This window comes from Felis catus, chromosome B2, assembly GCF_018350175.1.
Source record: "Felis catus isolate Fca126 chromosome B2, F.catus_Fca126_mat1.0, whole genome shotgun sequence".
Classification (NCBI taxonomy): Eukaryota; Metazoa; Chordata; class Mammalia; order Carnivora; family Felidae; genus Felis; species Felis catus.
Window position 1 is genome coordinate 58,414,959 of NC_058372.1, and position 25,278 is coordinate 58,440,236.

At 36.9% G+C, this 25,278-nt stretch overlaps 1 protein-coding gene across 3 annotated transcripts in view; it reads right to left on the reverse strand.

Moving 5' to 3' along the window:
• Positions 1 to 25,278, reverse strand: part of LOC101082908 (protein eyes shut homolog) — a 906,892-nt gene that overhangs the window by 65,847 nt on the left and 815,767 nt on the right. Inside the window, exon 21 of one of the 3 annotated variants that reach the window (XM_045057714.1) lies at positions 4,870 to 5,027. The exons of the other annotated variants lie outside the window; for them this stretch is intronic. Coding sequence (XP_044913649.1) covers positions 5,005 to 5,027 — 23 coding nt within the window. The 3' untranslated portion in view covers positions 4,870 to 5,004. Of the gene's footprint in view, positions 1 to 4,869; positions 5,028 to 25,278 lie in introns of those variants that run through there. 3 annotated transcript variants of the gene reach the window in all.

Below are 25,278 nucleotides of genomic sequence, written 5' to 3' on the forward strand. Positions count from 1 at the left end.
TTCCCTCCAAATGAACATATAACATCCACAAAAGTAGACATTGAGCTTGCAGATATAGCAATAAGAACTATGCAACTATGCTGAGTGGAGAAAAGCTATGAGCACAGGATGGGAAAAATATAAAAAAGAGAACACATTTTTGGAACCTATGGGAAATATTAAGTGTCTAATACATGCACTCTCATATTAGGATTGCTAGAATAAAGCAGAAAACAGAAACATGTTGTTGAAAAAATAATAAGAATATTTGTTCAAAATTTGATTACATCTATGCAAAAATGATCCTATGAGCTCATCAAACCACTATCCAAAGAATAAACAAAAAGGAATATCACACCAAAGAAGACCATAAGGCAATTGCTGAATACTACTGATAAGAAAATATTGAAAGAATACCAATAAGAAAGACACTGCAAATAATATTTGAAATGAGATGGCAGAATAGGAAACCTCAGACTCTCCATCCTCCCATGGATACACTGATTTAACATCAACACCTGGATCAATTCTGTGAGAAATCCAGAAACTAGTTGAAAGGTTCCTGTACCCTGGGTAAGTGAAAATCTAGCTACATAAAAACTAGTAGGAAAAGAGAAGACATTCTCTTGCTGTAACACCCATTCCCAGCACCGTGCCACTCCTACAGTCAGTATATAAGAAGAGTGATGTTTCAGTTTTTCAGTTTGTTGTTGTTGTTGGTGGTGGTGGTGGTGGTGGTGGTGTTTTAAAGATAGGAGTGATGACTTCCAAGCTCACTACATGTCAGAGAAGATACCAAAATTCCTGAAGTTGCTTAATAATTCTAGACCTTCCATTTAACTTTTTCTTATTTTTACATGTCTGCTATAATTGTCCATCTACTCATTTATATTAGTTTCCATTTATACTAGATCTTCTAACATATTAATAATACTTACTCTAAATTTTAATGTTCTAAAGTTTAATATCAATATCAAATATGCTGCTTGTAATTCTAGCACTTAAGGTCATTTCTGAGTCTGGTTCTGTTGATTACTTTGCCTCTTGACAAATTTTTCTAATTGATCTTTTTGTGTACCTTGTCTTTTTTTTTTTTAAATTGAATAACAGACATTGGTGTAGAGTGATAGAGGCCAAGTGAAATACTACTTATGACTGGATATGGGCATGCCTCCTCTTTCATCAGGACATTAGTAGGAGCAGTTGAGTCAATCTACTTAAAAGTTGATCTTGACGTGGCTTTTGTTCTTCTACCACAAACTTCACATTTGTCTAGCACTGGGCTTCCACTGCCTCATGCCTTATTTAGGGGTTGGTGCATTGGTGGGTGGAGGACTTTTCTCAATGACAGATACCATCATCAGCTTTTGGTTATTTCTGCATGTCTGTACCACAGGTGACTTTCTATTCACTCTTTTCCCTCCTCCATTGTATACTTGCTACTATATTTGTGGTGGGGGATGGAGGTTTCTGTGTCCTGGTCTAACCTCAGACTTAGGCTGTATGCCTCTTTCTAGGAATGTGTTATTATTAAATAAAAAATGTGTTATTAAAAAAAAGTGCATTTCTCTCTAGTATCAATCAACCTACAAGCCGTTAACATCACATGGGAGATTTTTAAGACTGACACCTAGGTTACAAACTTAGAGATTCTGATTAAATAATGTGAGCATGAATCCTGACATTTATATGTTTTGAATTCTTCTTGGGTATTGGAATATTGTACTAGAATTGTTGAATGCAAAGGAACAGACACTTCCTTTCTAATACCCTGCCATATAAATTTTATCCCCTATAGCAGCCCCAAATGCTGAAGTTTATTTCCTCTGTTCTACAACACCACTGCTCTCCATATAAGTCTTAACTTCTAGGCTTTAGTTTAGAAACTATCCCTAGGTAGAAAATTGGTTTGAATGTGAAGATCATCTTCTTGAACAGGAAGAAAACAATATCTCTGAATGCTCTGTAGTTCAAAGGAAAAGAGTTGCTTTGCATATTTTGCAAGGTTTACATGGGTTTACAGCAGAAGGGTACGTCCAATCCTTATTTCTCAACTGGAACCCAGAGTTCTTTTTTTTTTTTTTTTTTAGTTTTTTAGGTTTACTTATGTTTGAGAGAGAGAGAGAGACAGAGGGTGAGCGGGGGAAGGGCAGAGAATGAGAGACACACACAGAATCTGAAGCAGGTTCCAGGGTCTGAGCTATCAGCACAGAGGCTGATGCAGGGCTCAAACCCACGAACCATGAGATCATGATCTGAGCCCAAGTCTGACGCTTAACCAACTGAGCTACCCAGGCACCCCTTAGAGTTCTTAATACTAATCACGGGTCAATCAAAAGGGGATTTTGCCAAATGGGAGGACAAGTTCTCATGACTTCACCCATTGTCTAATGGCAAAATTATCTTTTCAGATTTATACTGGATTTATCCACTCAGGTGAATTTTTTAAAAATTTTTGTTAATGTTTATTTATTTTTGAGAGAAAGACGAGCATGAGCAGGGGAGGAACAGAGAGAGAGGGAGACACAGAATCAGAAGTAGGCTCCAGGCCCCGAGCAGTCAGCACAGAGCCCTAAGCGAGGCTCAAACCTACAAACTGTGAGATCATGACCCGAGCTGAAGTTGGATGCTTAACCGACTGAGCCACCCAGGTGGCCCCATTCATGTGAAAAATTTAAAGCTAAATTGGCACTAAAGCTTTTGAAAAGGAAACAAAAATAATTTTGGAGAAGTGCAGAAATGCTATAACTTCCAATGAACTCTTCTAAGGATGAGAAATTTGTTTGAGTTGATTTAGACAGGTTAATAAAGTGATCTGAAGATACAGAAATATTCTAAAGACTCCATCTCTTCAATCTTAGAATGTTGGTTACTTTATCAGAATGTATTCATATGTTGTATTCATATGTTCAAAATCCAGTTATTGATAGTCTATTGATGTTTCTGGGAACAGAAACATCTCTCTGTTCTCCAGGAGCATATATTACAAGATGTGAAGATAGAATATATAGAAATATACAGGCTAAGAATATTCAAACTATGGTAAACACTGTAACAGAAATAAGATTACATAATAGATATTAGTTTGGAGATAGGTTAATTCTATAGGAAAAACTTTCTGAGAAGGTGATATTTGAGTTAATATCTAAAGAAGTCAGTCACGTGAAATCAAATGGGAAAGCGTTCTTGGCAGACAAGAAAAACAAAAGTAAGTGTTTTCTGTATAAAGAATGATTTTGAGATGTGGTTCAGGACACAAACAAGCAAAACATAAACCAAGTTTAATGTAGATGGAATAGGAAGTGCAGATATTTAAAAATCCGTGTCCAAATCATATGGGTCTTTAGACCATCCTATGGAATTATCTTTTATTGTAATCATAAGGGAAAATTATTAAGGGGTTCAAGCACAGGTGTAAAGTAACTTATTATTATACATATTTTAAACCATGTTTATTTTGCTATTATGAAAAAGGAGGATGAGGATTCAGAAGCACAGATACCAGTTAAGATTCTAGATCTAAAGGCTCAATAATATATAATGGTAGCTTAGACTGATGTGGTTGTAATAGGGGAAATAAGTGGACTAACTGAGAAATATTTTGATGTGCAAACTAATAGGACTTTATAATGGACTGGATGTTAGCGTGAAAGAGATATTTGTATCATACATGGCACCCAGTTTTGTGGCTCAAGGCTTTTACTGAGGTGAGATAGAAATGAGACAAGATTTAAAAAAATAATAAAATATGTGTGTGTGTGTGTATGTGTGTATACTTTTTATATATATAGTTTAGGTTTTAAGTAGTCAATTGAAGATATTCAGGGGTTATGATGTACCACCAGAAAATAATTCGGTTTTGTTCCTTTGTTAAATTATTTATTTTAATCTTATTTTTATCATCATATCACATTTAGCAAACTGCCTTGCTCTTATTATACAGTCTTTGAATGCTCCTAAAAATACATGACATCAGTCTGGCAATACCATAACATTTAATCAAATCTTTCTCACGCACATCTAGAATTTATTTATAAAGTAGGCACTTTAAGGAAACTTAGCTCTTTCTTCTTTAGAGGACCACTTAACACAATCCTTTTCTTGTTGATTAACTGCATACTAAGGGCATCAAGAAATTGTGATTGTCTCTCTTAGACTTTGGAATCTGTTTCATCCACCAAAATTGTCTGAGAGTCATTTTATGAAGTACACATATGAAAGCGAATATCTCATCCGTTTTTTATTTCCTTTTAACATACCTATATAGGCCATGTTTCTCTATGGTTTATTATTTATTCAGCAACCTTTAAAATATTTAAAGCAATAGGATTTTCCTTCCTCAAATGAAGGAATGTTAAATATGCTCAAAAGGCTGATGGTTAGCTATAATTCCCATGCTTCTAAAGCTGTTTGCCATTTTTACTTATATTTTTCTGATATTAGATTTCTATCATTAAGTCATGCTATTAGGCCATATTTACAGTTTTACTTTATAATAAGATATTATAGTTGTATAAATTATATCTTTAAAGATTAAAATCTTGATTTTTTTCAATGACATTCTACTATATAATAAATATTTTAAATTGGCTCTACTGTACTGAGAATGTAAATGCTCCTATTTCAATAAAATCAGCAGATGGATCATATTAAAAATTAAAATAATACAATAATATAATTAAATAATATAATATATAATATAAATAATATATTTAAAGTAAATATAATATAATAATATAATTTAGAATATAAATATCATTCAATAAATGTCAATCAAATCCAGATAGTTAAGTGGAAGCATAGAAATATCAAAGAGAAGAATATGTCATACTTTATTTTTGGCTTTAGTTGACTGATATCCTAGAAATTTATAATTAAGTTTACAGACTATTTTTTTAGTTTGTTTTTACCTTAAGTTTGCAGATTGAGTTATACAGTTTAGAAAATGCCATACCTGGATAATGGTTCCAAATCTTCTAAGCGACATTAGACCTCAGACAACATGTTTAAAGTTGGCCTGTCTTCTCACTCGTAAGCCGAAATAATGCCTAACACAGATTATTGAAATAGCATATGATAAGGGTTTTTAAGTATGGCCCACAGGAGGAACCCTTTCCTCCTGCTTTTCACAACCTAATAGTCAGGATGCCTCAGGACATGTGAACCTAAATTCTGCCCAGCCTTCAGAACAACAGAAGTGTTTGATTGCCAACAAAATCTGAAGGCTTTCTCTTCCTTCTCTTATTTATGTTCTGTGGAGTTCTCTATAAAGGCTTCTCTGCTTGGCAGGGTTTTGTTATCTTTGAAGGCAGGAGCTGTTTTTTAGATGTCATTTGCATTATTATACTATGTAGTCTAACATTCACTTACTGAAGTGAGCGGTTTTCATCTCTGAATTTTTTGTAATCGTGACATTTAAACTTCCTTTGAGTTTCCAGAAATTTCCTAATCCCTGTTAGGAAATCGTATCAAATGAGATCCTACTTTTGAAAACATGCATTCAGACTAAGTGGTTTGTAATTACTTGTGTATATTTCCTGGTCTTTTATCTTCAATTAACATTTGTCACACAATGAACTTTCATTAGACGATTGCCATCATTAGATAAGCTTCACTGAAAGCATCATTAATTTTGATTCCATTCATTTAATAAAAGCCTGTGGTTAATTAAAATCCTTGTGTACATTATAGGAGTAGTCTAATATCACAGACCATTCCAATACTCATACTATATATAAAGAAAAAATAGAATATTTCAAAAAATGTTGAAAGATTGCCTAGTTTAGAATGTGTAGATAATATCATTTTTATCTTTGTTGAATCATATTTTTAAGTTAAAAAATCACTGTAAGTTTTTTGATGTTATAGTGGTCTCCCCTATCCATGGTGGATATATTCCAAGACCCCAGGAGATGCCTGGATAGTACCAAATCCTATATATACAGTGTGTTTTCCTATACATATGTATTACCTATGATAAACTTAAATTTAAAGTAAGAGGTATAACTAATAATAAATGTGGTCTTTGTCTCTCAAAATATCTTATTATACTGTATTCATCCTTCTCGTGATGATGTGAGGTGACAAAATGCCTGCATGATGAGATGAAGTGAGGTGAATGACATAGTTATTACGGTGCAGCATTAGGCTACTATTGACCTGACAATGCATCAAAGAAAATGCAAGAAAAAAAAGGGATGATGGTTTGCTATAAAACTGAGAGAAAAGATTGCATAAGGACTTGAGTGCTGGGTTAGGGAGTTTTGGTCTTATCCAAAAAAAAAAAAAAAAAAGAAGAATCCAGTGAAGTGTTTTATATATAGAGTTATAAGATCTGAATTTTATATAAGGCCATTCTATAAAAAGAATTTATTGCTAAATTGCAAGAATGAAAGCAAGGATATTGACTGAAAACATCACTTCAGTAATTAGTCTAAGAAAGATTCAGTAACCCAGGAGGGGAGAATTGAAGGGGATTTTAAGGAATTGTGAAACTCACTTGAGGGACACTAACATCCTATACCTAAAATGTGCAGGTCTGAAAATATAGTTATATATTTTATAAATAACAAATATAAAAGTATTAACATAACATGTTACAATTACAAATAGAAATATAGTAACATATTTATTCATATAACACAAAAAAACAATATAAAATCTGAAACTCATGCCTTTATCCTTTATCTCTTCAAACAGAAAGCAAAAATGAGGGTGCTTCAGTGGCTCAGTTGGTTAGGTGTCCGATTTCAGATCAGGTCATGATCTCATAGCTTGCGAGTTTGAGCCCCACGTCAGGCTCTATCAGGTGCTGACAGCCTGGAGACTACTTTGGATTCTGTATCTCCGTCTCCCTCTGCCTCTCCCCTGTTTATTCTCTCTCTCTTTCTCAAAAAATAAATGTTAAAAAAATGATGAGGAAGAGGAATGGATGTGAGTTGATTTTCTTTTTTTAATATTCTCAGATAGTATCTTCTAAAAATAACTACTAGAAAAGACATAGGGTGGCTCTTAGGATACTGGGGACTCATGCTCCGTATACCCCAAATAATGGAAGAAGAATAAATAAGCAGGGCAAGATTTTTGTCTCAAAAATCTCATCCCAACTGATCACTGGCCTTTTGATCAAAGGAGTTTCAGGTGCTTTTAGACATAAACTACTGTGCTTATTCAGTGCTCTGTACCACAGTTAACTCAGCTCCATATTTTAATTGATGTATGTTGGGTAAAGTGGGTTGAATAGTTTTAGTAAATTTAGCGAAATGGAACTGGGACGTTTATTTTTGTTTTAATTGGACAGTTGAGTGTGATGTTCCTGATTCTAAACATTAGAGTCTATAAAGACTCTAACGCATATTTTGAGAACATACCATGGTTTGATTATTTTCCCCTAGCTTTTCCCAGAATGCTTCATACATACACAAAAATGCCCCGTTTGGTCTTGGGGCAGAAAGCATCTGCATGTCTACTTAATTGATCTTGTGTAAAGATTAGGTGGGCACGATGGCACTGAAGTTAAATGTTTTTAAGTGATCAGAATCAACACATATTTTTAGTCCTGAGATTAATATTATATTCGTATAACTCCTTAGATAAAATTTAAAATAATATATTAGGGAGAAAAAATGCTATCTTTCCTCCACTTCCTCAGAGAGGGCAAAAAGATAAAAGAACTCTTGTGAGTTGACTAAATAAAGGTATAACTACATTCACATTCTCAGAGCCAAGATTTACTCTAAAAGCAAACACCAATACAATGTCAAAAAGCTAATCACTATTTCAAAAACTCTGCACAAATGTTGCAAATATATCTTAGCTTTCTTTTACTCCTCTTTGGAGAAGGTGAGTTTTTATGAGTATAAGCATTTTCCTAAATGGAAATTTCCCCTAGAAAATTTAAATCCCAAATGTTTAAAGGCACAAAGTATCTTTCCATTATACCTCTAAAGGATAAGCAAGTCAAGTGATGATGAGCAAAGAGCTGAAAGAAAAGGGATGATTAATTTGCCAATAAGATGAGCAGCCCACCTGAAGTTTTCATCCAAGAATACACAAAGAATTCTGGATAAGGACAGTAAATGAAGAGAGTAGAGGTATTGAGAATAGAGAATCTTGTCTTTATGGTCCTCTGAAATTTTGGTGGTGACAAACTCAAATGCATACAGTGGTCAGGTAAGCAGCATAAATAAGTGCAGTTGATAATTCATCAATTGAACAGTATGTGCCCTATCTCCAGGAAGCAGACACTCCTCGCAGAGAGCCTGTTGTTTCCAAAATTAAAGAAAAAAAATTTATATATGCCCAGTGTTTCTAGGTCTTCTAAATTTTCATTAGAAGAGAAAATTAAGAGTACCATGACTTGTCATAATTTTAAAATCTTATGTTTATAAATCATACCACTTAAACAAACAAAACTAGATTCAGCCTGTGGGTCGCATTTAGCAAGGTGCATGCATAATAATTAAACAGTGGAAAGCTGTGGTTTAAAAAGTCAAAACTGATCTTTTGAAGATAGAAGGAGAACGGATTGACTGGGGATGTCTCCTTGAGGACACAGGGCTTAGGAAAAAGTCTGACTATAACCTGAGGAGGAAGTGGCAGAGGTCAGGCAAAAGTCTATCTCTTATGAGTTCCCTGCCTCCAGGGAGAATTACTTGGCTCTTCTGTGTTTCAAGATGAAAAGATAATATCTCATCTTTCCTTCAATCCTCACATGCTGTTGTCTCCATTGAAATGACTGTGAGAGTAAGTATAGGAAAGCTTGAGTTCTGTAAGGTCTCATGAGAATATAAGCAGCACAAAGTCAAGGGGTTTAACCTGCCCTTTTCACTTTTCCATCACCCAGACAAGTTGACACAAGGTAGGAGCTAAGTGAAAGGACCTGGGAGGATAAGTGGCACAGGGGCGCCAATAGTCACACTTACTAAAGCGTGCCTTGATAAAGATGCTTCACGTGATTAGTTCTGTGTTTTTAGTCAGATAATGCTGGTAACTATTACCAAAAGGACTTAGAGAAAAAAACACTCAAGACAAGAAAACCAGGTGAAAGAATGTCTCAGAGAGAGAGAGAGAGAGAGGATAAGGAACTAAAATAGAGCAGTGGGATTAATCACTCATTAAATGCCTTCCACCAGATGGAAGGCATTTTTCTACTCTATGCATTAGAGTTATTGAGGGTCAAGATTTCAAATCACAAATGTCTCCAAAGATCTTTGCTCTCCAATGGATTATATTTCTAATTATTTATCCGATTAAAAGCCAGAGTTAACTGGCCTGTTAATGCTTTGATGCTTTGATTTTAGAAGGCCTTTAATGTTTCTTTAAATATGGTTATATTATACATAATCACAGAACATTTCAGTTAAATAAAGACAGTGTGGGAAGGAACTATACTGCAAATGAAAAACATTGACTTTCTGGAGCTGCTACCAACAGTCATTTAAATGCTAGGAGATTACTTCAGTCTCAAAAGTAAGCATATTGTTTCTCTTATAGGCAGTACATTTCATTTTTGATAGTTGTGGGGTTATGTTTTTGCCTAGTTTCAATAGGTGAATAGGTTCAGACCCACTTGCCAAAAGGGGTAGAATAGGTGTAAGTTCATCATTTCTCTTTCCATCCCTTTCTAGCCAATTAAGGAAAAGCTGATTTTCAAATAGCAATGTCTCACAGACTAATGGCAAACATTTCCATGCTTCCAAAAGTAGGAAATATGCTCTATGCCTCAGTTTTTGGGAAGCTTCATTGGATTCCTGCTCTTACGTCATAAACCTACTGTCTTAGTTTGGATTCTGCTAAAATCAGAATGTGAGATCATGACTCACTTTATTCTGTAGAGTTTCTCAGGAAGTGAGAATGAGGGAGTGGGAAGAGTGAGACCAGAGAAAAATTAAAAGTTAACAGAAGAAGCTTCATTAAAGATACTTTTGTAGAGGACATGATTGCACAATGATTAAGAAGTGAATAATATTGGGGTGCCTGGGTGGCTCAGCCGGTTAAGTGTCCAACTCTTGATCTGGGCCTGGGTCGTGATCTCAGGGTTTGTGAGTTAGAGCCCTGCATTGGGCTCTGTGCTGACAGCTTGGAGCCTGCTTGGGATTCTCTGCCTCCCTCTCTCTCTGCTCCTCCCATGCCTCTCAAAATAAATAAACTTAAAAAAAAAAAGAAATATTGAGTGAATAATATACAACCAGGATTAGTTGCAAGAAAGGAAAGTGGTTGGGTTATTTATAAACTGTCTTCAATCTCTCATTGTTTGAAGAATACCTTGAGGGCGCTGACCTCCTGTATTTTGAGTTATGCATGCGTGGAGGCTAAACTGGCTCCATGGTATAGGAAAAGACTCTAGAGATGGAACAGACATTTAACAAGCACTTGACATGGGGAACTGTCATGATGAGGTGAGCTGAGAGCACTCAGAACTACCCCCTTCAAATGCAGTTGAAATCAGAGGCTGGCCAAAAGGCGGGTGACCTGGGGACCAGATGTATTTGGTAAGTTTACCTCAGAAAGTATTTCAAGGCCTGTTTTCTGTAAATACACCTGTAGACCTGCTACACTCTATGTGCATTTGGTCTTTATCATTCAGTTGACTTTAAACCTATAAGATGTGAAACCTGTAAATCTTACTTGGAGTTGCTCTTCACACCTAACTCTTCTCTCAGTTTGTACTAAAGTCTCTGTTTATGATGGAGAGATTGTTAGAATTACAATTTTCTTACTTCAGGACACAGGTTACAGGTATATTCTTCAAAATGGCTTTATCAGAAAGCCCTGTATTTTAGAAGTTATTGAACCCTCATGGGGTGCCTGGGTGGCTCAGTTGGTTAAGCAGCCGACCTCGGCTCAGGTCATGATCTCGCAGTCTGTGAGTTCGAGCCCCGCGTCAGGCTCTGTGCTGACGGCTCAGAGCCTGGAGCCTGTTTCAGATTCTGTGTCTCCCTCTCTCTGACCCTCCCCCATTCATGCTCTGTCTCTCTCTGTCTCAAAAATAAATAAACGTTAAAAAAAATTAAAAAAAAAGAAGTTATTGAACCTTCATGAATAAAACTCATAATTGGATCCACTCTTGTTTTGGGTGCTTATACATGATTAGAATGTGGGAAGAAGGAAAACTTAAGAAACAAAACCACCTCAGTACCTAACACTTTGAATTGTCCTATAATTATTATTTTGGGTACTCAAAGGTCTTGAGCATCATTCTGATTAATAATTTGCTTGCATAATAAAGTATTTTTTAATGATAGAATATAAAATATATTTTAATAACGTATCTATAGAATTTCTCTGGGCCCAATTACTCTGTAACATATCTGATGGACACATTTACGACATATAAATAGTGTTGCCCTAGAAAACTAAATACAAGTGGATAATGACCTATAAATATCTGATAATTGATACACTTTTATGAGGTAGTACATCATCTCAACCATTATTTTTAGCATCTTATTTTGTAGGATATAAAATATTAACTGCCTCAAGATTGTTATATATTATATAAAGAATCATCAAAGATAAGGTCACTTGGCTTAATTTGCCATTGGTTTCCTTTTAGAAAGATTTATTATGAGTTAATGAGTAATAGAAAAGGTCTAAATTTTACATCTCAGGTCACTTTTGGATTTATCTCATATAACTATTTTACTTACTAATATTAAATCAAATTATATTGCCCCTGAATTTAGAATTGGTGTTATGGTGTTATGGATTCACGTATATATGCTTTTAACTCAGAATGAGCCGGATATGCACAGTTTTCTTTTTCAGCATACAGACAGTAAAATCTTCTCTGAATGGTTTGCCACAGTACCAATAAATCAACATTATAAAAGTGAGAATTTTATCTCCTATTTAAAAAAGTTTATCTTAATGGCATTACGGAAAGTAAATGAAAACGTGAAAACACTTAAAAATCTATAATCACTAAGCAGTTATGTGCATTAACACATAAAAAAGTTAAAATCAAATCCAATTAAGAAATCAAATTACTTTTAGTGTATAATGTCCTTCCATATATATATATATATATATATATGTATATATATATGCATATGTATATGTATATGTATATATACATATATACGTATGTATGTATATATACATATATACATATATATGTATATATGGATATATATATGTATATATCCATATATACATATACATATATACTTTTAATGTCCTAGGCACCTTTCTAGGCAATAAGATACAAAGGTGAACAAAAGACAGCAAAAATCCTGCTATTGAAGATATTCAATTCTAGTCAGAAGAGACAATTTAATAATTAAGTGGTATAATTATTAGACAGTGATAATTGCTATGGAGGAAAAAAAGAAGTAGGTAGATAGAGGAAAATAGTATTATTTTTATGTAATGTAGATAGGCCTATAAGAGGAACTCACGTTTGAGACCTGATGAAATGAAGGAGAAAAACTATGCTCATGTCTGAGGGACATGATTTGTACCCAGACAGAATAGTAGGTTAACTAGGGGAGTGAGGGAGAATGTAGTAGGAAATGAAATCAGAGAGGGAGCCAGGGACCAGCCTGATACCTCATATAGGGTTTACAGGCCAAAGCAAAGAGTATGTGCCACCTACAAAGTATTATAAGAAGCACTGGAGGATTTTAGCGTGGGAGTGAAGTGATTATATGTATATTTAATGATCACTCAGGGTGCTGGCTGAGGGATATATTTTAATGCAAAAAGAGTGAAAGACAAAAACAAGTTAAGATATTATAGTCTAGGCAAGAGATGATGCTAGCTTGGATGAGAGTGATTGTAATACAGATTGTAAGACCTAGTTGAATTAAAATATATTTTGAAGATCCGCCAAGATGTGCTGATGGACTTCATGGTGAAGTATAAACAGTCAAGAATAACTCCATGATTTTGGCCTGAGAAATTGGTGAACAATGATGCCATTCACTGAGGTGGAAAATACTGGTGCAGAGCAGAGATAAATCCTTAGAACTGGGAAATCAATTTGAGATGTTTTATGAACATCCAAGTGGAAACGTTCAGTCGTTATTTGAATATAAGAGTTGGGAGTTCAGGAGAGAAGCTAGAACTCATGGAACAAATTCAGTAATTTTCAATATATGTATGATATTTAAACAAACAAAAACATGGATGAAATCACTTACCAAATATATCTAATGAAGGGAGAGCAAAAATGAAATTTTAAACAGTTATAGGATCCACCAAAGGAAACAATGAAAACATTAGTGATGGCAGAAACATGTAGTCCAAAATTAGAAAGTGTTTTTGTAAAAAGAATGGATAAAATGCTACTGATAATATGACTAACATGAGGAAAAATAATTTGTATTTGAATCTTACAATATGGGGCTAATCTGTACCTACAACAAGAAGAGTTTGATTTTAGTCTTAGGATTAAAAGCATTATTAGGGAATGGGCTTGAAAAAGAAAGAGAAGTGAGGAAATAGACATTCAATATAGACAACAGATTTGATAATACTGTTTTAAAAAGAGAGAAATGAGGGATGCCTCGGTGCTCATTTGGTTAAGCGTTGACTTTGGCTCAGGTCATGACGTCATGGTTCTTAGGTTCGAGGCCTGCTTCAGGCTCTGTGCTGATAGTGCAGAGTCTGCTTCAGATCCTGTCTTTTTCTCTCTCTGGCACTCCTCTGACCTCATGCTCTTTCTCTCTCTCTCAAAAATAAATAAACATTGGAGAGGAGAGAATAAGATGGCGGCTTAGGAGGATGCTGGGCTCACCTGGTCCTGCTGATTGCTTAGATTCCACCCACATCTGCCTAAGTCACCCAGAAACCTGCCAGAAGATTAGCAGAACAGACTCTCCGAAGCCAGCATAGACGAGAGGGCCATGGAAGAGGGTAGAAAGGGCGGAGAGGTGGTGCATGCTACACGGACTGGCGGGAAGGAGCTGGGGAGGTGGAGGGGCAGCGCTGCAGGCAAGGCAGAGCCCCCAAAGTCTGGCATGCAAAAGTGGAGGAGCCAGAATCCGTGAGTTCTGACAGCCAGCGGGACTTAACATTTGGAATGTTAAAACTCAACAGCTCTGCTCTCGGAGAGTGGGGAGGGCAAGAGGACGCCAGGAGGGAGAGTTGTTGAGCCCTGGAGGACAGAGCTCAACTCCACAGCGGGGGAACAAAGGCACTGGCAAGTGCCATTTCTCTCTCCCATCCCCCAGGCGAAATTCCAAAGGGAACCAGTTCCCCTTACCAAACTTGCCTGCACCACACAAATGCTCAAAGCTGTGCTTCTGTGGATCCACCCCTCTGATGGGCCTGCCTCCCTCCTGGTGCTGCAGGGCCCCTCCCTCAGGGGACCACCTAAGGCAAAGCTACCTTGGCCTGCCCCTCCTGTCCCTGTGCACCTTGCAGATCCACCCCAGCTAATTCGCCCTTGGCCAGATCCCATCAAAGCAGCACCACAAGCCTGGAAGTGTGCAAGTAGACCAGACAGGGACCACACCACTCCACAGTGAGTTCTGCCTCTGCAAGAGGGGAAATAAGGTACACACCAGCCTGACTGCGGCCCCAGCAGTGGGGGCAGACATTTGGTCTGACTGCGGCCCTGCCCACCAACACAAGTTACTCCAGACAGCACAAGGGAAGTGCCCTCCAGTTTTAAAAAAAATTTTTTTCAACGTTTTTTATTTATTTTTTCGGATAGAGAGAGACAGAGCATGAACGGGGAGCCATCAGCCCAGAGCTTGACGCGGGGCTCGAACTCCCGGACCGCAAGATCGTGACCTGGCTGAAGTCGGACGCTTAACCGACTGCGCCACCCAGGCGCCCCTAGTGCCCTCCAGTTTGAGGCTACTGCAGGGACTACCCAAAATGAGGAAATAGAAAATTATCTTCAGAAGAAACTCCAGGAAGTAGCAACAGCTAACGAATTGATCAAAACCGATTTAAGCAATATAATGGAACAAGAATTTAGAATAATAGTCATAAAATTAATAGCTGGGCTTGAAAAAGGTATAGAGGACAGCAGACAGTCTATTGCTACAGATATCAAGGGACTAAGAAATAGTCATGAGAAGCTAAAAAATGCTATAAATGAGGTGCAAAATGAGGAGCTAAAAATGCTATAAATGAGGTGCAAAATAAAACGGAGGTGTCTACAGTGCAGATTGAAGAGGCAAAAGAGAGAATAGGTGAATTAGAAGATAAAATTATGGAAAAAGAGGAAGCTGAAAACAGAGAGAGAAAAAAATCCAGGAGTACTAGGGGAGAATTAGAGAACTAAGTGATGCAATCAAACAGAACAATATCTGTATCACCAGAATTCCAGAAGAAGAAGAGAGATAGAAAGGGGCTGAAGGTGTACTTGAACAAATTATAGCTGAGAACTTCCCTGATCTGGGGAAAGACATAGGCGTTGAAATCCAAGAGGCAAAGAGAATTCCCTTCGGACGTAACTTGAATCGATCTTCTGCACAACATATCACAGTGAAACTGGCAAACACAAGGATAAAGAGAGAATTTTGAAACAGGTAGGGATAAATGGGCCTTAACATACAAAGGTAGACACAAAAGTGTAGTAGCAGACCTATCTACTGAAACTTGGCAGGCCAGAAAGGAGTGGCAGGAAATCTTCAATGTGATGAACAGAAAAAATATGCAGCCAAGAATCCTTTAGCCAGCAAGTCTGTCATTCAGAATACAAGGACAGATAAAGGTTTTCCCAAACAAACAAAAACTGAAGGAATTCATCACCACTAAACCAGCCCTACAAGAGATCCTAAGGGGGATTCTGTGAGTGAAATGTTGCAAGGACCACAAAATACCAGAGACACCACTACAAGCATGAAACTTACAGATATCACAATGACTCTAAACCCATATCTTTCTATAATAACACTGAATGTAAATGGACTCAATGCTCCAACCAAAAGACGTAGGGTATCAGAATGGATAAAAAAACAAGACCCATCTATTTGCTATCTACAAGACACTCATTTTAGACCTGAGGACACTTAGGATTGAAAGTGAGGGGATGGAGAACTATCTATCATGCTAGCGAAAGTCAAAAGAAAGCTGGAGTAGCCATACTCGTATCAGACAAACTAGACTTTAAATTAAAGGGTAAGAAGAGATGAAGAAGGGCATTATAAAATAATTACAGGGTCTATCCATCAGGAAGAGCTAACAATTATAAATGTCTATGCGCTGGGGTGCCTGGGTGGCGCAGTCGGATAAGCGTCCGACTTCAGCCAGGTCATGATCTCGCGGTCCATGAGTTCGAGCCCCGCGTCAGGCTCTGGGCTGATGGCTCAGAGCCTGGAGCCTGTTTCTGATACTGTGTCTCCCTCTCTCTCTGCCCCTCCCCCGTTCATGCTCTGTCTCTCTCTGTCCCCCAAAAAAATAAATAAATAAACGTTGAAAAAAAAATTAAAAAAAAATAAATGTCTATGCGCTGAATATGGGTTCCCCCGAATATATAAAACAATTACTCACAAACATAAGCAACCTTATTGATAAGAATACGGTAATTACAGGACTGTAATACCCCTCTTACAACAATGGATAGATCATCTAGACATAGGATCGATAAAGAAATAAGGGCCCTGAATGATACATTGGATCAGGTGGACTTGACAGATATATTTAGAGCTCTGCATCCCAAAGCAACAGAATAGACTTTCTTCTCGAGTGCACATGGAACCTTCTCCAAGATAGATCACATAGTGGGTCACAAAACAGCCCTTCATAAGTATAACAGAATTGAGATCATACCATGCACACTTTCAGACCACAATGCTATGAAAATTGAAATCAACCACAGGAAAAAGCCTGGAAAACCTCCAAAAGCATGGAGGTTAAAGAACACCCTACTAAAGAATGAATGGGTCAACTAGGCAATTAGAGAAGAAACTTAAAAATATATGGAAAGAAATGAAAATGAAAACACAACCATCCAAATGCTTTGGGATGCAGGGAAGGCAGTCCTGAGAGGAAAATACATTGCAATCCAGGCCTATCTCAAGAAACAAGAAAAATCCCAAATACAAAATCTAACAGCACATCTAAAGGAAATAGAAGCAGAACACCAAAGACACTCCAAACCCAGCAGAAGAAGAGAAATAATAAAGATCAGAGCATAAACAATATAGAATCTAAAAAAAACAGTGGAGGATATCAATGAAACCAAGAGTTGGTTTTATGAAAAAATAAAATTAAGAAACCTCTAGCCAGGCTTCTCGAAAACAAAAGGGAGAGGACCCAAATAGATAAAATCATGAATGAAAATGGAATTATTACAACCAATCCCTCAGAAATACAAGCAATCATCAGGGAAAACTATGAAAAATTATATGCCAACCAACTGGACAACCTGGAAGAAATGGACAAATTCCTAAGCACAAAAGTATGGCCAATTAAACTTTGGCAAAGCAGGAAGGAATATCCAATGAAAAAAGACAGCCTCTTTAACAAATGGTGCTGGGAGAACTGGACAGCAACATGCAGAAGATTGAAACTAGACCACGTTCTCACACCATTCATAAAAATAAACTCAAAATGGATAAAGGACCTGAATGTAAGACAGGAAACCATCAAAACCCTAGAGGAGAAAGCAGGAAAAGACCTCTCTGACCTCAGGCGCAGCAATTTCTTATTTGACAAATCTCCAAAGGCAAGGGAATTAAAAGCAAAAATGAACTATTGGGACCTCATGAAGATAAAAAGCTTCTGCACAGCAAAGGAAACAATCAACAAAACTAAAAGGCAACCAACGGAATGGGAAAAGATATTTGCAAATGACATATCGGACAAAGGGCTAGTATCCAAAATCTATAAAGAGCTCACCAAACTCCACACCCGAAAAACAAGTAATCCAGTGAAGAAATGGGCAGAAAACATGAATAGACACCTTTGTAAAGAAGACATCCGGATGGCCAACAGGTACATGAAAAGATGCTCAATGTCACCCCTCATCCGGGAAATACGAATCAAAACCACACTCAGATATCACCTCACGCCGGTCAGAGTGGCTAAAATGAAGAAAACAGGAGACTATAGAATGCTGGAGAGGATGTGGAGAAATGGGAACTCTCTTGCACTGTTGGTGGGAATGCAAACTGGTGCAGCCACTCTGGAAACAGTGTGGAAGTTCCTCAAAAAATTAAAAATAGATCTACCCTATGACCCAGCAATAGCACTGCTTGGAATTTACCCAAGGGATACAGGAGTACTGACGCATAGGGGCACTTGTACCCCAATGTTTATAGCAGCACTCTCAACAATAGCCAAATTATGGAAAGAGCCTAAATGTCCATCGACTGATGAATGGATAAAGAAATTGTGGTTTATATACACAATGGAATACTATGTGGCAATGAGAAAGAATGAAATCTGGTCTTTTGTAGCAACATGGATGGAACTGGAGAGTGTTAGGCCTAATGAAATAAGTCATACAGAGAAAGACAGATACCATGTTTTCACTCTTATGTGGATCCTGAGAAACCTAACCCAAGACCATGGGGGAGGGGAAGGGAAAAGAAAAAAAAGAAAGAGAGGGAGGGAGACAAACCATAAAAGACTCTTAAAAACTGAAAATAAACAGGGTTTATGGGGGGTGGGAGGAGGGGAAAGTGGGTGATGGGCATTGAGGAGGTCACCTGTTGGGATGAGCACTGGTTGCTGCATGGAAACCAATATGACAATAAATTTCATATTAAAAAAAAGCTGATGAAGAGCAAAAAAAAAAAAACAAACAAACAAAAAAAAAACCCGTTGAGATGAGACCACTTCTTCAAAAATTTTGGCATATTATTAATAAAAATAATTTTTCGCTAAAAAATAAACATTTAAAAAGAGAGAAATTAGTATTAGTTTAACAGAGATATAAAAGATGAGAATGAGGTAAATATTAACATTTACATGCTAGTAGTAGTGACAGTATGGAGGGAATAATTTATGTTACAGACAGTAATTGCAGGATGAATATCTTTTAATAGTAAGTGATAAAGGACAGAATCAAATTGCCGGGGGAAGGGTTAATTTTGGAGAGGAATGGAGAAAAATGGAAAAATGCAGTGTATGAGTGAAAATTCACACAGAATGGCAGTTTGTGAGTTGGAGCCCCATGTCTGGCTCTGTGCTGACAGCTCAGAGCCTGGAGCCTGCTTCAGATTCTTTGTCTCCCTCTCTCTGCCTTGCTCGCACTCTGTCACTCTCTCTGTCTCTCAAAAATAAATAAACATCAAAAAAAAATCTTTTCTGATCACTTGTATTTTATCAGGAATATGAGACAGAGTTATAAGTTGAAATTTAAGTAGAGGAAGGGTGATGGATATTTAAAAAGAGAAGAGGGAACTAGAAATAATAGGTAGGATACTGGGAAACTGAATTGATTAGAGATAAGGCACATTGTCATGCTACACCCAGGGCGTCCTTAAGGTCCACACTTTAGAAGGGAAGAACACTAAGTGTGTGTGTGTGTTTCTCCTGGCCTATACAATCCATGTGAGTGAAAAATATATGGAAAGTTGGGATTAACATCAGAGGTGAGGTTTTTTAATGTGAGTATTATGGAATGGGAGAGAGGTAGGATAATGGAAGTAAGTGAAGCAGTGATTATAACTATGAGCCATAGAATTTAGACTGGGACAGGGGAGATTAGGACTTGGTGGAGGAAGTGGCAAACATGGTCTGGAAGTGGTCTTAATGAGCAAGATTTCTTGAAAGACTCGTGAGTTTCCCACTTACTTCTTCAGCTAGGCTATGCCAACCTCTTATCCAATACTTTGCTCCTTTCCTCCAATGACTTCTGTCCCCTTTTTTTTAATGTTTATGTATTTATTTTATTATTTTAAAAAAATTTTTTTAATGTTTATTTATTTTTGAGACAGAGAGAGACAGAGCATGAACGGGAGAGGGTCAGAGAGAGGGAGACACAGAATCTGAAACAGGCTCCAGGCTCTGAGTGGTCAGCACAGAGCCCAATGCGGGGCTCGAACTCACGGACTGCGAGATCATGACCTGAGCTGAAGTTGGACACTTAACCGACTGAGCCACCCAGGCGCCCCAATGTTTATTTATTTTTGAGAGACAGAGAGAGACAGGGTTCTGAGCTGTCAGCACAGAGCCGGAGGCGGTGTTCGAACTCATGAGCCCCGAGATCATTACCTGAGCCAAAGTCTGACGCTCAACTGACTGAACCACCCAGGAGTCCTATTCTGTCCTCTTTCTGTACCACTTTGCCTTGTGCTAGAGACCTTATTGGTCTGTTTATTTTCCCAAAGTTCCACTAACACACAATTTTTACATTATATATTCACTAGAGATTTGAAGTAATAATTTTAAGCAATTAGGAAAAAAAAAGTTGACTATTAAACATTGTTCTCCTAAAAATATGTTGGCTGTTTCTAACAAACAGACCTATCTAACTGGCTCTAAGATTCTGGCTTATCAAAATCGTGTCATCTTTCCCTGCTAATAATCCCTATCTGTATCTCCATTTTCTTTACCTGCCTTTCCAGGAAAGCCAGTGAAAGGGAAAATCCCATCAGTAATGACATTTCAGATTTTTTCAATAAAATATGTGGTATTTATGTTCACACACAGTACAAAAGTCCCCAGTTGAGCACTTTTCATTCACTCAGAATATTCAATTAACATTTTACTGGTTCTCTCTGAGATATTAGCTGATACTCAGGGAGTATCTGATTTTAAAAACACATAAACACACACACCTCTAAATAAAGAGATACATGGAAAAAAAGAAAACATACACAGAGGAAAAAAATGAAATTTGCAAGTTAAGATAATGCAAAGGATAAAATAATTGAAACCCTATACATACTATTATAGAGAAAAGAGAATACTTCTTAGCAACAAAAATTACAGGATGACCTAAAAACATTACACAAGAAGAAAGCTTTTGGAAATTAAAAGTGAGAGGCAAATGATTTTAACAATATAATAAAGGCATTGGAAAATATGTCTATCAAAATCAGTAAAAATAAAATGAAAATAAAAAAGGAAAACTGATATAGTTATAATATTATAGTAATATTAATAATAATATTAATTCCTAATAAGATTTTAGATATAACCATTTTGGGAGAAAGTAGTGGGAAAAACATGTATAAATAGGTGAATAGAAATGGTGATAACACAGCAAAATCTTTATTTTCTATAGGAAAAACTATTTAGATAATGTAAAAAATTGGAAAAAATACAGAAATAGTAGTATAAATATACTATATAGAAATATGCAAGTAAGGCTGCCTGGGTGGCTCAGTTGATTTAGATTCTGGCTCTTGATTTTGGCCCAGGTCATGGTTTCATGGTTCATGATCAAGCCCCTAGTTGGGCTCTGAGCTGACAGCATGGAGACAGATTAGGATTCTCTCTTCCTCTCTCTCTGTCCCTCCCTCACTTGCATGTGTGTGCTCTCTCACTCTCTCAAAATAAATAAATAAAGTAAAAAAAAAGGACATATGAAAGTAAAAATCATAAGAAATATTTTAAGATAAAAACAATCTTTTAATGTTTGTTTATTTTTGAGAGTGAGATAGAGTGGGAGCAGAGGAGGGGCAGAGAGAGAGGGAGACATAATATGAAGCAGGCTTCAGGTTCTGGGCTGTCAGCACGGAACCCACGTGGGCCTCAAACTCACGAACCCCCCGAGATCATGACCTGAGCTGAGGTCGACGCTTAAGTGACTGAGCCACCCAGGCGCCCCAAAACCAGAAGAAATATTTTAAAATATTGAAAGAAGTTGCTTCTGAGCACAGGTTTGTTATATTTTCTATATTTGCCCTAAAATATCATCGCCCCACTCCTCACCCTACTTTAGGTTAAATCATTGCTAAGACAGGGTTCACATTACACACAGGTATGGAAATGAAAGCATTCTGAGAAATATGCAAATCTTTGAAAATTTAAAATTAGATTAGTCCTTGTGCAGTTCCTATTTCTTTTCCTGGTTTGCAGACACTAGCTAGACTGCCAACTACAACTAAAATTTTAAGTGTTTCTCTTACTTGATTTGTGATGTGATAATGATTTTTTAAATGTAATCTTATATATACACACTATGAATATTCTAATATCCTCTTGAAATATAAAAACTTCTTTGTTGTTTTAACCTCTTCCCTTAATGGTCCAGTTATATAAAAATATAAAAACCTGTTATTAGGGAAATATTCTCATCTTTATAGGTTATTAAGTATACTTTTGGTTCTTGATGTCTTTCTCTCAATCTACCACTTTATCTATACAATATGGATGTGTGTACCAAATGGTATGTCAATCTTAAATAAAATCAGTCTTTCCATGGCCTTCCCTAACTGCTGTGTTTAAATTTGCCTTCACAACTCCTAACCTTATTCCAGCCCTGTGTAATCATTTTCCTACACAATCTTTCACCATAGCAATTAATATCATTTGGGGTATATCAGGTTATAATCTCTCTCAGATATATCTATATTAGGGAGAGAGTAAATATGAATGATTTCTTTTTATGGTCATAGCTATCTAGTAGAAGTCTGAGAATTTAATCCTCCCACTCTTCCAGGAAGCCATGTAGCAAGCAGCCAGTCTCTGATACACCTGGCCTGAAATGACAGCTAAATCATCTCAGAAATGACTATGCCTAGGGGCGCCTGGGTGGCGCAGTCGGTTAAGCGTCCAACTTCAGCGAGGTCAAGATCTCACGGTCCGTGAGTTCGAGCCCCGCGTCAGGCTCTGGGCTGATGGCTCAGAGCCTGGAGCCTGTTTCCGATTCTGTGTCTCCCTCTCTCTCTCTGCCCCTCCCCCGTTCATGCTCTGTCTCTCTCTGTCCCAAAAATAAATAAACGTTGAAAAAAAAATTTAAAGAAATGACTGTGCCTAACAGAGACACTTGGACTACCCCCAATTACTCCACAGTAAATTCATCTGAGGGGTCGTACTAATCCATCGAACCAGGTATGAAAATCCACTTTTACAATGGCAAGTAAGCTGGGTATTTGTAACTTTCCAATAAATCTTGAAATTAAGAAGAAAGCTCATTTCTTTTCATATGAGAAGCCTACAATAATTAACCCCAACACAAGCATAATTTCTTGAGTTTGACATTTAAATTTTCCTTGGAAAAGAGGCCAAACAAATTCAGATTTAGAGATTGAATGGAAGCCCAAGGAATCATAAGTGGCCTTCCCACTAACCAATTACGTGGTGTATGCCTTGTTGATGTATATTTATGAGAGCATCATTCCAGAACAGCTTGAGTCCCCAAAGTAAAAGTAAATAAAAAGTGTTTCAGAACCCAATGAATCAGTGAGAGGGAGTTAAATAATTTTTCTTCAAAGATAGAAAGGGAACATAGTTTGATTAATCAATGATTAGTTGAGTGGTAACCTTAATATTTGTATATTATTAATATTCATCTATTCATTAATATTTTGAGCATGCAAAATATGCTACATATAGGCATGTCTCACCATCTCTACTATGATCTAATCTATCACTTAAACTACAGCTGACCCTTGAACAGCATGGTTTTAAAATGCATGGGTCCACTTATGCATGGGTATTAAAAAAAAAGTACAGTATTATAAGTGTATTTTCTTTTTGATTTTCTTGATAATTTTCTTTTCTCTAGCTTACTTTATTGTAAAAATACAGTATATAATGCATGTGATATACAAAATGCATGTTAACCAACAGTTTATGTTATTGGTAAGACTTCCAGTCAACAGTAGGCTATTAGTAATGTTTTGGGAGAGTCAAAAATTATACATGGATTTTTGACTGCATGGGGGTTGGTTCCCCTAACCCTTGTTCAAGGTCAACTGTAATTCCAAAGCCTTCTGATTTGTCTCTCTGCTTCTATTGAAACTCTGCAGTCTATTCTCCACATAGGAGTCAGAGTTATTTTTTAAGTATGTGAGAAAAAACTTTTATTTTAAATCTCTCTCCCTCCTCAAGCTACTGCCCCATTTCTTGCTTCCATCTTAAAAAGTGCAAACCCTCCTTTAATAAATTCTGCATGTTCACTCTCAGCAATCTAATTTTCTCACATTATCTCTTAAATCCACTTCAAATAGACTTTTGCACCCTCCACTCCAACCATACTGCTTCCTTGATAATGTCACCAATGACATTGCCACTGCTTCTCCAATGCTCAGTACTTAGTCCTTATTTTATGTGACCTAATAGTAACATTCGACAATGTTGATCATTTTCTCTACTTGAAAGAATTTACATGGCTTTCTGCACTTCGTCTTCCTTTGCTTTTCTTCCTGTATCTTTGACTTCTCTTTTCAATTTCCTGTATTGATTCTTCTTCCTCTCATGGACTGCTAAATATTACAGTGCTCCTGGGCTCAGTCTTTAGTCCTCTTCTCTCATTCACTTTTGTGTGATCTTATCTAGTATTATAGTTGTATCTGAAGACTCTCACAATTTATGTTTTCATTCTAGACTATCTCATACAGCTGACTGTGTACTCAACTTCTCCACTGTGGTGTCTAATTGGCAAATCAATCTTATTTTTTTTTTTTGTTTTTTTTTTTGTTTTTTTGTTTGGTTTTTTGGAGAGAGAAAGAGCACACATGCATGAGCAGGGAAAGGGGCAGGTGGGGGGAGAGAGAGAGAGAGAGAGAGAGGGAGAGGGAGAGGGAGAGGGAGAGGGAGAGGGAGAGGGAGAGGGAGAGGGAGAGGGAGAGGGAGAGGGAGACAGAGAGAGAGAGAGAGAGAGAGAGAGAGAGAGAGAGAGAGAGAGAGAGAATCTCAAGCAGTCCCCACTCCCTGTGTGGACCCTATACAGGGCTTGATCTCAAGACCCTGGGATCATCACCTGAGCCAAAATCAAGAGTGGGATGCTCAACCCACTGAGCCACCCAGGTGCCCCCAATATTAAATTTTGAAACAACACTGAGCACATCAGCTTTCAACAAAAATAGAGAGGTTGTGAAAAAAATGCTAAACCTTCAAAGTTTACAATGAATTTAAAATATCAGAACAATGTGTTACATCAAATAATTTTACAAAATGTGTTTCTCACTCACATTGAATTCAGTGTGTCATTTCTTATTTTAACACTGTTACAAGCAGTAAGCAGCAGAAAACAATGGCCATGGCAAATGATATTGCTGAGTGGTATCTATGGTCCCAAATAAAAATTCTAATAATTTGGGATTTGATGAGTGACATGGCATTTAGAAAGGATCCTATTTTATAGTCAAAATTTAATGCCTCTTCCTTATGTAATAAAATCTGTAGATATGAGTTTAAGCCTTTTTTTAATTTAAGCAGAAACTTCTGTGCATATAACAATTGTTACCAATGTAACCTTCTCTGACGCCATCAGGA